This window comes from Thrips palmi, unplaced genomic scaffold, assembly GCF_012932325.1.
Source record: "Thrips palmi isolate BJ-2018 unplaced genomic scaffold, TpBJ-2018v1 HiC_scaffold_3, whole genome shotgun sequence".
Classification (NCBI taxonomy): Eukaryota; Metazoa; Arthropoda; class Insecta; order Thysanoptera; family Thripidae; genus Thrips; species Thrips palmi.
In genome coordinates this window covers 12097603-12111394 of record NW_023144630.1, presented here as the reverse complement: position 1 = coordinate 12111394, position 13792 = coordinate 12097603, and the positions used below count along the sequence as shown (strand labels likewise).

Here is a 13792-nt window from a genome sequence, read left to right as displayed (position 1 = left end):
AAAATTTTCAGTCGGTCGGTCCCCTTTTTTAAAGATTGAGTGGATTTTGTTAATTTAAGGCCTTTTTAATCGTTTTGAGAATGTTGCCGGTGACGGGGACCCGATTGTGGCATAGTTTCGGAAATGTCTCGACCAAGCCTACCGATGGGGCGAATAAAAATTTTTAGTCGGTCGGTCCCCTTTTTTGAAGATTGAGTAGGTTTGCTCGGAAACGGTGAGAAATTTGTTCCCCTTTTTTGTAGATAAAGTAGGTTTTCTCGGAAACGGTAAGGAATTTTCGACTTTTGGGACTTTTCCCAATTTTCCCATAAAATTTGGAATCGAATGGAAAAAACCGCAAGTCTCTACGACCACTCCTTCACCCCAAACATTTCTATGAGTCAGTGAGTCAGTCGGATTGGGGCTTTATAGGTTCTTGATTTTTAGTCGGTCGGTCCCCTTTTTTGAAGAGTGAGTAGGTTTGCTCGGAAACGGTGAGGAATTTGTTCCCCTTTTTCGAAGATAAAGTAGGTTTGCTCGGAAACGGTGAGGAATTTTCAACTTTTGGGATTTTTCCCCATCTTTCCACAAAATTTGGAATCGAATGGAAAAAACCGCAAGTCTCTACGACCACTCCTTGACCCCAAACATTTCTATGAGTGAGTGAGTGAGTCAGTCGGATTGGGGCTTTATAGGTTCTTGATTTTTACATGAGCGATTCTCACGTTTCGGGGTAGTTTTGGCGTCTCTGATTTGCCGAAAGTGAGAAATATCCAATTAAGTTTTTCTGATTATTGGGGTCCTGGATGATACTGGAGTTATGGCAATGGTATTTATAGTAAAGACCTTGTACTTCCTTCCTAAAAACATGAGCCATAAGGTATTCCCATACGTTTTAGTGGGTGTTTTGATCACGGAAATTACGTTATCACGGAAGTTACAAAGTGTGAAAATCGGCTTTAACGGCTGACTCGGGCTTGCTGTGGCTTAACAGTCGTTCCAGGGTCAAATGATACTCTAAGCCCGACATTTAAGCGGAAAATTTTTTCACTTAGTGCTGCTGCAATATTGGGTAAAGGGTGCCACGGAAGTTACAGGTAATTGTTGATACACACCATTTTGTAATGCTCTAGCCCGCTTTGAGACCGTGTACAGCATTTTAGATTTCCGCGACCCATGCAATTATATCCCAGGGACTCCACTTTGATGGCTTGTGTCATGGAAAGTTTAAAGTTTGGCTTGGGGAGAAGTCCAGAGCTGCCTTTTCGAAATTTGTGTAGTGAAATTGAATATACGGTGGACATTTTTCGTTGCAGCAGAAGTACCTTTGAAAGAAGTCTGGCGTATTGGTCTTCAGTTGAAATTAGCTCGAGACATGCCAAGCTTCGAATCCCCATCGACAGTTGGCAGCATTTTCGAACCACACCGCCACACTGGGGGCGGAAAGTTCGTGTATGTTCTCTTTGGACAATCACGGAAGTTACATTTAGGGTATTCCAAACGCTACGTAGACCAATCCAACGAACGTGAACTTTTCGAAATGAGTGCGTTTAGTGGGCAATGGCCCTCCCTAACATCAGAAACAAGCCCCATGTCGATATCTGCGCTCGTTTGGGCACAGGAGTCAGAGGAAACGAAACTACCCCGAAACGTGAGAATCGCTCACATGCCATGGACACGCTTCCTGATGCAGAAAACTCCCTATCCCTTATGCAGTAAATGTATGCTTCAGTTAGCGTGTACATGGCATGTATGCACTAGTTAGTGCATGCTTGGCAGGCATGCGCTAGTTAGAGCGTGCTTGCAGGCATGCTCCAGTAAGAGCGTACCATGTACACTCTTTGATTTGTAGAGTAGTATGAACACAAACAAAGAAATCCAAACTCAAGGTGCACTAAAAAATTATAATTAAATTGTTTCGAGCAAATTTTACTAGTTTACGAGAGGTGTCAAGAATATAAATTGAAGAAAAATGTTATGCTTCAGCCAAAAGTCGATGTGAGTTTAATTAGTTACCTTGGTTTAGAAGATTTGCTGCCCTTTTAATCATAAGAATGTTCCACCTTAATATTCAGTGTCAAAAACCCCGGATTTGTCTGAGGAGATTGGACTAATGAGCTGAGCTCATTAACAAATTAATGATCCATTTATTTAGGTTTTTTGGAATATTTAAGTTCAACAAGTTGCTCTAAAACATTGTCGCACCAAATGAAGACAGGCTTAGCAATTAGCTACTGATCCATTACTTCAGGTTGTTTGCAACGTGTCAGTTCAAACACTTAGTCACAGGGTGAAATCTAAGGTAGATTATTTTGGGGATGGCAATGCCAGAAGCTCTCCTCAGCAATCTATTCTGTACAGGTGTCTGCAAAAAAGCGTTAGACATCGTGGTTCGCACTAAATAGTGGGAGACTGTCTCACACTTGGATTGGCAGTGTTGTTGTGCTTTTGTTGACTGCTTGATTCAGATTCACATGCAGGTGTTATGCGCACTCTACATGTTGGGGCGCATATGCAGTCAACAGATGGGTGAACCGCAGGTTCTGCGGAGCCAGTACTCGCCGCTTTTGTTGACTGCTTATCCGCAGAACCTTCCTGACGTTTGTTCCTCGTGTTCACAGCTTGTCGTCCCGGCGGCCGTCTTGCGGCAGTTCCGCGAAAAGGTGCCGGAGTGGCATTCCTTCCTGGCGGCGCTGCAGCGCATGGGGGCCTCCCCGAGGGGTGAATCACTGTGCGTTCTGGTGTACACGTGAGTACATGAGTACGGGTGAGTACACCTTGCTTTACCCATAAATTTCACATTTGTTAAAATCTCAATCCTTGTTAAGCGTTTTAAACATCACTCAACGCCAAATCGGTCGAAAAACTAGTGAATTTCGCCCTTTTAAAACTTGTGAGTACACTGAGTACGGGAAAATTTGTACACATGAGTACACTAGTGATTCACCCCTCGGGCCTCCCTCCTCAGCAACGCGCTCGAGCTGGTCCCCATAGCCGAGCCAGGGGAGGGCCCGCGCTGTGGCCCTCTGCCGACAATGGTCGACAGAAACATGGACGCTCAGTGTCTATGTCATTAGTGCCAGGTAAATCGACGCCTCCTTGTAGAATAATCCTAACTGGTAAACGACCAGGCCCGCCCCCGGTCTGGTCAAGCCCAGCCCGACATTGCCTGTTTTCCTACTGGCGTGATCTGCTTGAAAAACGGAGACCGCCGTACCTCGAATTCACGGTATCGAAAATACTAGCAACTGTTCAATCCAACCAACCAGTTTGGGCAGTTCCACGAAACATTCCACCATACTCAAGTTACACTGTAAATGTTTTCTCTTGAAGTTGGTGCCCTGGTGAGGTTATACTGTCTGCTGATCTGGTGTCGTATGCTGGAAGAACCGAGTGACAACAAAAATCAAATGCACTGACTTCCTCTGTGTGTGCAAACAATGCCATCCTTGTTGGACTTTGGGTTGAGACACCATCGCTGACACCAATTGCTAAGGCCTTAATTGTGTCCGAAATCGGCAGCAAAAACAGCGGAGCGGAGTGTTACTTTTTTCTAAAAATCGTCCCGCTAAACTTTTCGTACGTAAAAGTATGAGAAATCCAACATTCAGTCACTTCTTCGTTTATGTTTTGATTAACCTCGTTCAGTTTGGTTTAAAATCAGAAACTAAGATGATTTGCAAGTTTCTGATTCATGAAAGTTATTAATTCACTTATTCTTTGAGAAGTTATGCTTGCGTCTGCGAAAACTGGACGGCTGCCAGTCATGATTGGCTGAGCGATAGCGAAGCCCGTTACTCCAGTGTGGTTAAAAAACTTTTTCTGTCTGCGTGTGTGTGTGTGTGTGTGTGTGCGCGCGCGCGCACTACTCCTCCTGAACGGCTCGGCCGATCTGGCTGAGATTTTGCAGGGTCATTAGGTATATCCTTGGCTCACCACACACCAAAATTCAGCTTCCTAACTCAATCAATTCGGTCATATTGGCCAAGAAACACTAAAAAAACGGCAGAAAAAAGACAACTTTTATGATACGTTCATTTTTTTGACAGGTTTCGTGTCGTTTCCATTCGTTTGGGAGGATGCTGATGACGAAAATAGAACCCATTCTGACCCCTGACCTACAGATAAGTCCCACTAGAAAAGATTTTGATCACCAACACTAATTTTGGTGGGGATCACGCTCTTTTCTACGGTTTGACTGGGAGAGTAGCCTGTCGAAGGCAGGCTTGCGCCGCAGGCCAAGGTAGGCGTATACACCAGGCGTGGATTGTCGGGACTGGTTCAGCATCGCGAAGCCTGTTACAAGATACGGTCTGGCGTACACCTACCTTGTATCACACACTTATCTTCTGTGGAGGATTGGAGACGTTGGGGGTGCTGTTATTATCACAGGTAAATTCTCTGCTTCCCAACAACATACATTTATAATAACTATACTTTTGTCTAAATTTCAATTCTTTCTTCAATAAAAATGTTAGGTTTCTTAGAGTGTCATTCAATAACCGTTTGACTACGATCAAAATGGCACTTACAAGATTTTAGTTTGGATTGTCAATAGGTGAATGATGCAATATACAGGAAAAGTACTATTATTAGTTTGAAAAATAATGAAACTATATTGAACCTGATTAGTCTTCATTGTTGGCTGAGCAATAGCGAAGCCCGTTACTCCACTCTACAAATCAAAGAGTGTACATAGTATGCTCTAACAAGAGCATGCCTGCAAGCACGCTCTAGCTACCGCATGCCTGCCAAGCATGCACTAACTAGTGCATACATGCCATGTACACGCTTCCTGATGCAGAAAACTCCCTATCCCTTATGCAGTAGATGTATGCTTCAGTTAGCGTGTACATGGCATGTATGCACTAGTTAGTGCATGCTTGGCAGGCATGCGCTAGTTAGAGCGTGCTTGCAGGCATGCTCCAGTAAGAGCGTACCATGTACACTCTTTGATTTGTAGAGCAGTGGGGTTAAAAAAACTTTTTCTGTCGGCGTGCGTGTGTGTGTGTGTGTGTGCGCGCACTACTCCTCCTGAACGGCTCGGCCGATCTGCCTGAGATTTTGCAGGGTCATTAGGTATGTTCTTGGCTTGCCACACACCAAAATTGAGCTCTCTATATCAATCCATTCGGTCATATTTGCCTAAAAACACATCAAAAACGGCAGAAAAAATACAACTTTATACGTTCTTTCAACTTTTTGTCAATTTTCATGTCGTTTTATATGTTTTTGAGGCTGCTGATGACGAAAATAGAACCCATTCGGACCTCCGACCGAAAGTTAAGTCTCATTAGTGTAGATTTTGATGACCAAATGCTTTTTTGGAGGGGATCACGCCCATTTCTACGGTCTGCCTAGGAAGGCAGCCTGCCGAAGGCAGGTTAGCGCCGCAGGCCAAGGTAGATGTATACGCCAGGCGTGGATGGTCGACAGGGTTGCCAGACCCCTAGTGCACCGTCCCGCCACCAGAGCGCGCTCAACCCGCCGCTTCCCGCCACCTTTCAAAATGGCCCAAAACCGCCTAACAAAAAGCACCATCCCGCCTAAATTCTCGGGAAAAATATTCAAATATCAGATTTCTATATTGTTAGTCTTCATTTTTCCTTGACGATTGAACAGATTAAACTAGGCCCTAACCCCAAAGGTTTCGTCTTGAAATCCTAGAAATAAGAGGGTGCGATCATACGGCCTCTGTGGCGAGGTGTAGGTAATCTCAACTCGGACTCGAAACAAGCCGAAACAACCAAAAAGGGCCATTTTGACCATTTGGAATCAAAACCGCCCAAATTTATTTTATTTTAAGCCTAATTTGCGGTTTCCCGTAAATCGGAATTTCGACCCGCCGACTGAGACCAAAAAATAGCCTAAGTGGCGGTTTCTAGCCTAATCTGGCAACCCAGCTTGTTACAGTTTCCAAACAGGTTGAAAAGGGGTTTACGCCAGACCGCGTCTTGTCGTAACAGGCTTCGCGATGTCTCGCGGCCTGTTCCTCCAATCCGCGGCTGGCGTGCCTACCTTGGCCTGCGGCGCTACCGAGGGGTGAATCACTAGTGTACTCATGTGTACAAATTTTCCCGTACTCAGTGTACTCACAAGTTTTAAAAGGGCGAAATTCACTAGTTTTTCGACCGATTTGGCGTTGAGTGATGTTTAAAACGCTTAAAAAGGATTGAGATGTTAACAAATGTGAAATTTATGGGTAAAGCAAGGTGTACTCACCCGTACTCATGTACTCACGTGTACACCAGAACGTACAGTGATTCACCCCTCGGGCGCTACCCTGCCTTCGGCAGGTGATGGCTTGTCCATCGTCGATTTTTCTAACTTGTTGCGTGCTGGGGGGCTCCGCCCCGTAGCCCCGCTTCATTCTAGATAGTTGTTTCATCTACAGATAACTCGATCTTGACCCTTGGAACTTCTTCACTTGTCCAGGCTGCACCGGTAAAACTGAAGCGTAGTTGTACGCTTGATCAAGCATACAACTACGCTTGAAGACTTTACGCTTGACGTCAAGCGTAGAGAAGAAATTCTCCCATGCCCTTAGATAGGCGGGAGAGGGGCCAAATGGAGAACTATGCTTGAAGCCGAGCGTAGTTCTACTACGCTTGAAGAAAGGCGTAAAACTGCGCTTGAGTTCTACCAGTGTAGGGGGCTAGACCCCCTTCTACCAAGACAGAAGTGATCTGCCTGCAGAATTTTTCGCCGATTTTAAGTGTTTTGGGGCTATAAAAACTAAACCAGTTGAGCTAGGATAGTGAAATTTCGCGTGTGCTGAGCCAAGGATATACCTAAAAAGTGTGCAAAATGTCACCGAGATCGGCCGAGCCGTTCAGGAGTAGTGCGGACACACACGCACGCAGACAGGAAAACCTTTTCAACCCCACCCGACACGGGCGTGCACAAGGGGGGGGCGGAGGGGGCGATCGCCCCCCCCCCCGAAGGACCCCAAAAGGTGTAGTTTTGAGGCAGGTTTTGGCGTCCAACCCCTGGAAGTTAGGCAAAGTCCCTCAAAAAAAGGTCCCACCGCCCCTCCCGAGGAGGCGAGCTGTGCACGCCCCTGCCACCCGAGTAACAGGCGTCGCTATCGCACAGCCAATAAATGAATGGAATTTTACCTTCCTCTGAGACGAATTTGCAAGGCTTGGCCTGTAATTAATGCTTGTTCTATTTTTGTTTTAGGGTTCAATCACAATATTGCCGAGTGTGTGTTCCGAAATCCTCCGGGTTACAGCTTATTGTCAACGTTTAGTGTCTCCTTCAATAAGAGAAGCTCCAGACAAAAAAAAAATTCCAATGCTTACGCATTGCACCGTGTTCCGGTTGTGGAAATCATTTTGAAATCTGTCATTTAAACGTTAATTACGTTAATTTTACCGTTATTTACGTAACTTTGAATCCTACCGATATTTTTACATTCCCAAAAGTGATTCAGTTAACACAATGACCATCTCAGTCCATCTCGCGATCTCGCGATTTACAGTGCTCGCTCATGTTCGTCAACCGAAAGTCATCCGCGTTCCGAAAGCACCCCTCCCGAGTTTAAAAAGTTTGTCAAACCAACCGTCGTGCTGGTTATAGAATTGAGGAAAACATGAGACAAGAACCGCAGCCTTTAAAAGCAAGCCAAACAATCCAACTTCAGCAACAATGGAGGGGCAGTTTCAATGCACGACTACTCGTTTTTTCAGCCTCGCGATTTTCGAAAGGGCGCAGACGCCGAGAAAATTGTTGCCAACTGCGGAAAATCTATTTATTCTGTCTTTTCTGCTGTGAAGTTTTTACTTATGACAGATTTGAATTATGTGTAAATGTTTTATCAGTGTACAATGAGTGAACATTGGCATTTGTGAATTTTACGGCGTTTTAATTTCTTTTTATCATGGACTTTAAATTTTGACAGTTGGTATAATGGCAGTGGGACGTTTTCATCGAGAATTTTTCTTCATGTTTTTATTATTTTCTTAGAACAGTGATTAGTTTTTGTCACTTTGATGAGGCAGGAAGTTTACTTTTGAGGAGTGGCACATTTTTTCTTCGAAACGTTTCTGGAAAATGTGAACGGATAAGGGTGCTTGATTGTTGCAAATTTATGTTTTAGTCGTTTACGGAAAATTTCCACGATAAATTTTTAAGATTTTCTGGACTTTTTATTGTTTTATGAAAAGGATTAATATGGCGGGAGCGAAATGTTCATCCTGGGGGGTCCGTAGAAGAAGAATTCTGAGCGGCCCCGGGCAATAGGGGTCCTCCTTCGTCGGAACCCCTAAAAAAACACTTGGTCGGCGACATCCTAGGAGCGGGCGCTTGTGGTGTTTTATCGGTTCCTTGTATGTATACGAACTGCCGAAAAGACACTTGGACGAAATCCGACACCCCCTGTGGCTTTGGTACGGGTCTAAACACCCCAAAAACAGCTGTTTTCGAGAGTTTGGGACTAGATGGGTTCTCTCAAACCGAGATCCACAAAAGTACCCAAATGGGTCTCAGATACTCAAAAAAATGCGCTCTTTCGAATGCCGTGTCGAACGAGGCTCTACGACGTCGGGTTTGGATGCTACGGGCTCTCAAAGTTGCTCAATTTCACCATTTTTACTGAAGATTTGAGCATATCAGGGCCGTTTGAAGTAGACCATCGGAGATTTCGCTCCTCTTTGTCTTAAATGGTGCCTACCCATCGGTGAACACCCCCACAAAATTTCAGCCAAGTCAGGCAATTTTTAGAGGAACTGTGAACAATTTAAGTTTTGGGTCATTTTACCACTGGGCTTAGGTGCTAACTTAAGTGTGTACTCAGTATGCATCCACAGATGCATAATTATAATTACACACCTACATATGCATACCTAGCTGAGTACACATCTACAGATGCATACCTGTTAAGTATGCATCTGTAGGTGCATACTTGGCAAGTATGCAGAAGTAGGTGTGTACTTGTCACCATATAAATGCCCAGTATCAAGTACACATCTACAGATGCATACTTGGCTGAGTACACATCTACAGATGCATACCTGCCAAGTATGCATCTGTAGATGTGTACTCAGCGAGGTATGCATCTGTAAGTGTGTACTTGTAAGTATGCACCTGTAGATGCATACTGAGTACACACTTCAGTTTGTAGAATGGTTTTGGGTCCAGAAAAAATAATTTTTTTAGCTATCTACTTTTGATCAGCACCTCTTGAAACGCCTTTTTGGCTGAGCGACAGCGAAGCCCGTTACTCCAGTGCGGTTGAAAAGTTTTGTCTGTCTGTCTGTCTGTGTGTGTGTCTGTGTGTGTGTGTACACTACTCCTCCTGAACGGCTCGGCCGATCTGGCTGAGATTTTGCAGGCTTATTAGGTATGTTTTCGGCTCGGCACACGCGAAATTTCACTATCCTAGCTCAACTGGTTCAGTTTTTATAGCCGAAAAACACCTACAAAACGGCGAAAAATCGAGTTTTCTGCAGGTAGATGACCTCTGACTTGAAGAAAGGGGGGTCTGGGGGGCGGAGCCCCCCAGCCTTGACAAGCTAAAAAGTGACAACGGTCAAGATCGTGTTATCTGTAAATGAAGCAACTCTATCTAGAATTAAGGGGGGTCTGGGGGGCGGAGCCCCCCAACATGCAACACGTAAGAAGTATCCGACGATGGACAAGCCAATGCCTGCCGAAGGCAGGCAAGCGCCGCAGGCCAAGGTAGATACGCCAGGCGCGGATTGGAGGAACAGGCCGCGAGACATCGCGAAGCCTGTTACGACAAGACGCGGTCTGGCGTAAACCTACCTTGTTAACATGGTGCCTCAAAACTTTTTTTCGAGGACAAACTTGTCTTTTTCTAGCTGTAATTGGAACATAACTTGGAGAAAAAGACAAGTTTGTCCTCGTTTTGAGGCACCATGTTAAAAAGGCGTTTCAAGAGGTGCTGATCAAAAGAAGATAGCTAAAAAAAACTATTTTTTCTGGACCCAAAACCACTTAAGCCCAGTGGTAAAATGACCCAAAACTTAAATTGTTCACAGTTCCTCTAAAAATTGCCTGACATGGCTGAAATTTTGTGGGGGTGTTCACCGATGGGTAGGCACCATTTAAGACAAAGAGGAGCGAAATCTCCGATGGTCTACTTCAAACGGCCCTGATATGCTCAAATCTTCAGTAAAAACGGTGAAATTGAGCAACTTTGAGAGCCCGTAGCATCCAAACCCGACGTCGTAGAGCCTCGTTCGACACGGCATTCGAAAGAGCGCATTTTTTTGAGTATCTGAGACCCATTTGGGTACTTTTGTGGATCTCGGTTTGAGAGAACCCATCTAGTCCCAAACTCTCGAAAACAGCTGTTTTTGGGGTGTTTAGACCCGTACCAAAGCCACAGGGGGTGTCGGATTTCGTCCAAGTGTCTTTTCGGCAGTTCGTATACATACAAGGAACCGATAAAACACCACAAGCGCCCGCTCCTAGGATGTCGCCGACCAAGTGGTTTTTTTTGTCTGGAGCTTCTCTAATGTTAGTCTCTACTTTATTTTAACCTCATTTAGACTAGCAATTCATATCTATAATTTTTGGCTGACCTAATGACTCTTTCCCTTGATTACATTACAGAGTGCGCCTCTGAAGAGGAACCTGGTCATGATAGAAACATGCTCTCTGGATTCAAGCTTTCCAACCAAAAGCCTTTGTTCAACCAACCTGCGTGAAGTGGAAGACACTGTGCAAACGACCAGCCTGCTCCAGGACCAAGGTACTAATATTCTCAAAGTTCTTGTATCTTTGGCTTTCAGTAAGAAATTCGCCTCCAATAATATCTGACAATTCTTTATCTTTCTCGATCAGAAGGTGAACTCCCGAAACGGATGAAACGTGCAGAAGTCCCACTGGCCCTGAAACATGTAGCTCCACCTCTAGAGGATTTTGAACTGTCTACCAAGAAAAAAGGCAGGCTTCAAGAAATCTCCAATTCAGAGGAGCGGGTTGATGCTCTAAAAGTGAGGGCTTTGACGGCCCTCGGTCCGAGACCTCCGCGACCCCGAGCGGTCGGGTCACTCTGAGTCCAGCGGCAGCAGCGACAAGTCGTCCTCTGCCCGTCTCGTCCTGCGTCGAGTCTGACCGTCGCCTCTCTACTCGTACTTGTGTACTTGTTGTCTGTACTGAATAAACCCAGTGTTTAAAACCTAGCCATACCTCCATCTCTCTCGCCGGAACCTCCCCGAAACCCGCACCCTCACAATACTTCTGTGTATCGCCGTTCTGAAGGCAATACTTCTCCGTAATGCCGTTTGTTGGCGATACTCAATTTTATCGCCAAAAACTGTACCTAAGTACCACCTTTGCATTTGCAGTGCACGCTTGCAAACCTAGAACGAGCGTCCACGTTAGCTTAGTGCATGCCTATACCACACTTGGATTTGCAAAGTGCATATATTGTTGTAGTGTAAATGGGTGCAGTAGAACCTTGTTGCCACTTGGTAGGCCACCCGCAACACACTTCGCGGATCGCTCGAAGGTAAGGAGGAAGATGAGCGTGCCACTGAGACTGACAACAAAGTATCTCGCAACAACCTATTACCTCATTTCCATAATTTACCATGATGGCCCTTCGCCTGATTCTGTACATTATACCTGCGTGGCAAAATGTGGCGATGGGTTCAAGTTATTTGATGATAACACGGTAAATATAATTGGTGGTGACCCAGGTCGGAGTCAAAGTCATTTTTACGCCTTGAACACGTCTTGAAAGCGCATTGCAGGGAAGGCAACAAAAGAGGATATCGCTGACCCAACGAAAAAGTACGTTGCTTCCGTGGTAACCGAAAATATTTGTTTCAATAACAAAAACTTTGTTTGAGTAACAAAATTCTTGTTGGTAAAGCTAGCAATCTGTCAGCACAACAAAAAAGACCCGTCAAAGGAACAAAATTTATGATTTTATCTCTCCAAATAACGTTTTTTGCTCCGCCAACGGATTGTTCGTCGTAGCAACAAATTACTCGTTACGCGAACCATCTTTTCAATACTCAGACAAATTATTCCGGTTACCACGGAACCAACGTATTTTTTCGTGGGGTCAACGAATTGCTTTTTTCCGTGAAGAACAGGGTGTAGCAGGCCCACTTCAGTGTTAAACCGAGGTGTATAATCAGCAGGGCGATGTAGGGTGGGAAAAGGTTCCGTCCGCGATCTTGCTTCGGCCTTCTTGGCACCGTCAATCCGACTTCCACGCACGCGAAAAGACCACCGTTCACACCCCTCCACCTCCCCAGCGGGGGGAGCGACGTGATTAAGAACCCTGTGAGGAAGCTGTCGATCGAGATTGCCATTTCATCCAAGACCCCGCCCCCCACCCCATAGCAGATCCCTCGAGTGCACCCTCCCAGGAGATCTCCTGCTCGGAGACCCAGGAGGAGGCCGGGGACGACATGGGCATGGTCATCTCAGACGCGGAGAGCGAGGGGTCAGACGACAGCTACACCAAAAGGTTCAAGGCATTGCAGGCAGCTCAAGCATATTACCTCGTCCCAGGATCCCGCCACGGCCAAGGCAAAGGTGTAAGGGTGGGTGGGGAACCATGACCACTTTTTTTTTGTGCCTCCCTCTACTCCATAGTGTGGTGCGAAAAGTTAAGTTTGCAGCATGAGGGGATTCATTGGACCTCCAAGGACCTCTTCCACCCATTGGAACTTGTCTGCAATGCGCGGCAGGCTCACAAAACATTTTGGAAAATAAAACGCAAAGTGGTCATGGCGCCCCATATATGGGGTACCATGACCACCCCGTGGGGCACCATGACCATGGTAATTTTTTGGCCCAAAAAAGTGTACTTTCTACCGGTATTCTCATTGAAATTGTTTATATCGCTGTCCTTACCATCAGGCCAGTCAACTTAACTAAAAAACACAGTAAAAACCTTCGAAGTATCAAACTTTCTAAGATGCCTTAAAATGGACGGTTTTAAACAGTTAACGCTTTAAGGCTTTCAAATTTCACATCCAAAGCTATGACATGTGTTTAACATTTTATGTTTTTCTCGCTAAGACGAATCCAAATTCGTATGCAGATTTCAATTTGGTAAATTTTAAGAAAATTATCGCGGTTACTACACTGCAAACAACTGAAATAATTGCTGTTTCTCATAATGCCAGAGCCATCTTGGTGCAAAGTAGCCACGGATCTCTTTCGTGGCGAACTTTTGCTGTTTGGATCTCATTTAGTGCTAGAGAAACCACCATTTCAAGTCTCAGTTTCAGAACCATTCTTCATCATCCTGGTGATTCACGATTTGTGATAAAACTATCTAGTCTGCAGCAATTATTCAACCCTTATACATTTTCTGAAGCAAACAGCAAATTTCCGACGAAAATAAACCATTATCAGACCAAAAAGTGAGAAAAACCACTTAAATATGTATGGTCATGGTGCCCCACTAAAAAGTGGTCATGGCTCCCCACAATGCAGCTCACGACTCTAAAGCTCCCCGAGCAAGCAAAAAGCTACTTAGAATCAAATGTGACAATGGATATTTTGCCGGAGAGCCGACATTTTGAGACAAATCTAGGACAACGCGACACCCCCCAGCAAAAGTCTGCTATCTATGCGAGGCTAAAACATAAGCCGCTATCTGCGTGCGGTCTAATTCTAAAGCCGCCATCTGCGCCGGACCAAAATAAAAGCCGCTAACCAACTTTCCGTTTAGGTTAGGGTTGACATAAACATAGCAAATTACTAATTAACCATTCGGACAATGTTTCTGGGCCGTGGCAAAGTTACTCTGACAAACTTTAGAAACAAACAGGTAAAAGTTTGATAGCGATGTCTGTATTAGTTCTTAAACTATATA

General features: G+C 45.0%; 1 protein-coding gene across 5 annotated transcripts in view; it reads left to right on the top strand.

Annotated features, from left to right (window-relative positions):
* LOC117647989 overlaps positions 1–11747 on the top strand; it is a 57936-nt gene extending 46189 nt beyond the window's left edge. Inside the window, exons 18-20 of one of the 5 annotated variants that reach the window (XM_034390027.1) lie at positions 2601–2746; positions 10561–10699; positions 10792–11731. In XM_034390027.1, the coding sequence (XP_034245918.1) occupies positions 2601–2746; positions 10561–10655 (241 nt within the window). In that variant the 3' untranslated portion in view covers positions 10656–10699; positions 10792–11731. Of the gene's footprint in view, positions 1–2600; positions 2747–10560; positions 10700–10791 lie in introns of those variants that run through there. The other 4 variants (XM_034390028.1, XM_034390032.1, XM_034390030.1 and 1 more) reach the window with 4 other exon arrangements.
* Positions 11748–13792: the final 2045 nt, after the last annotated feature.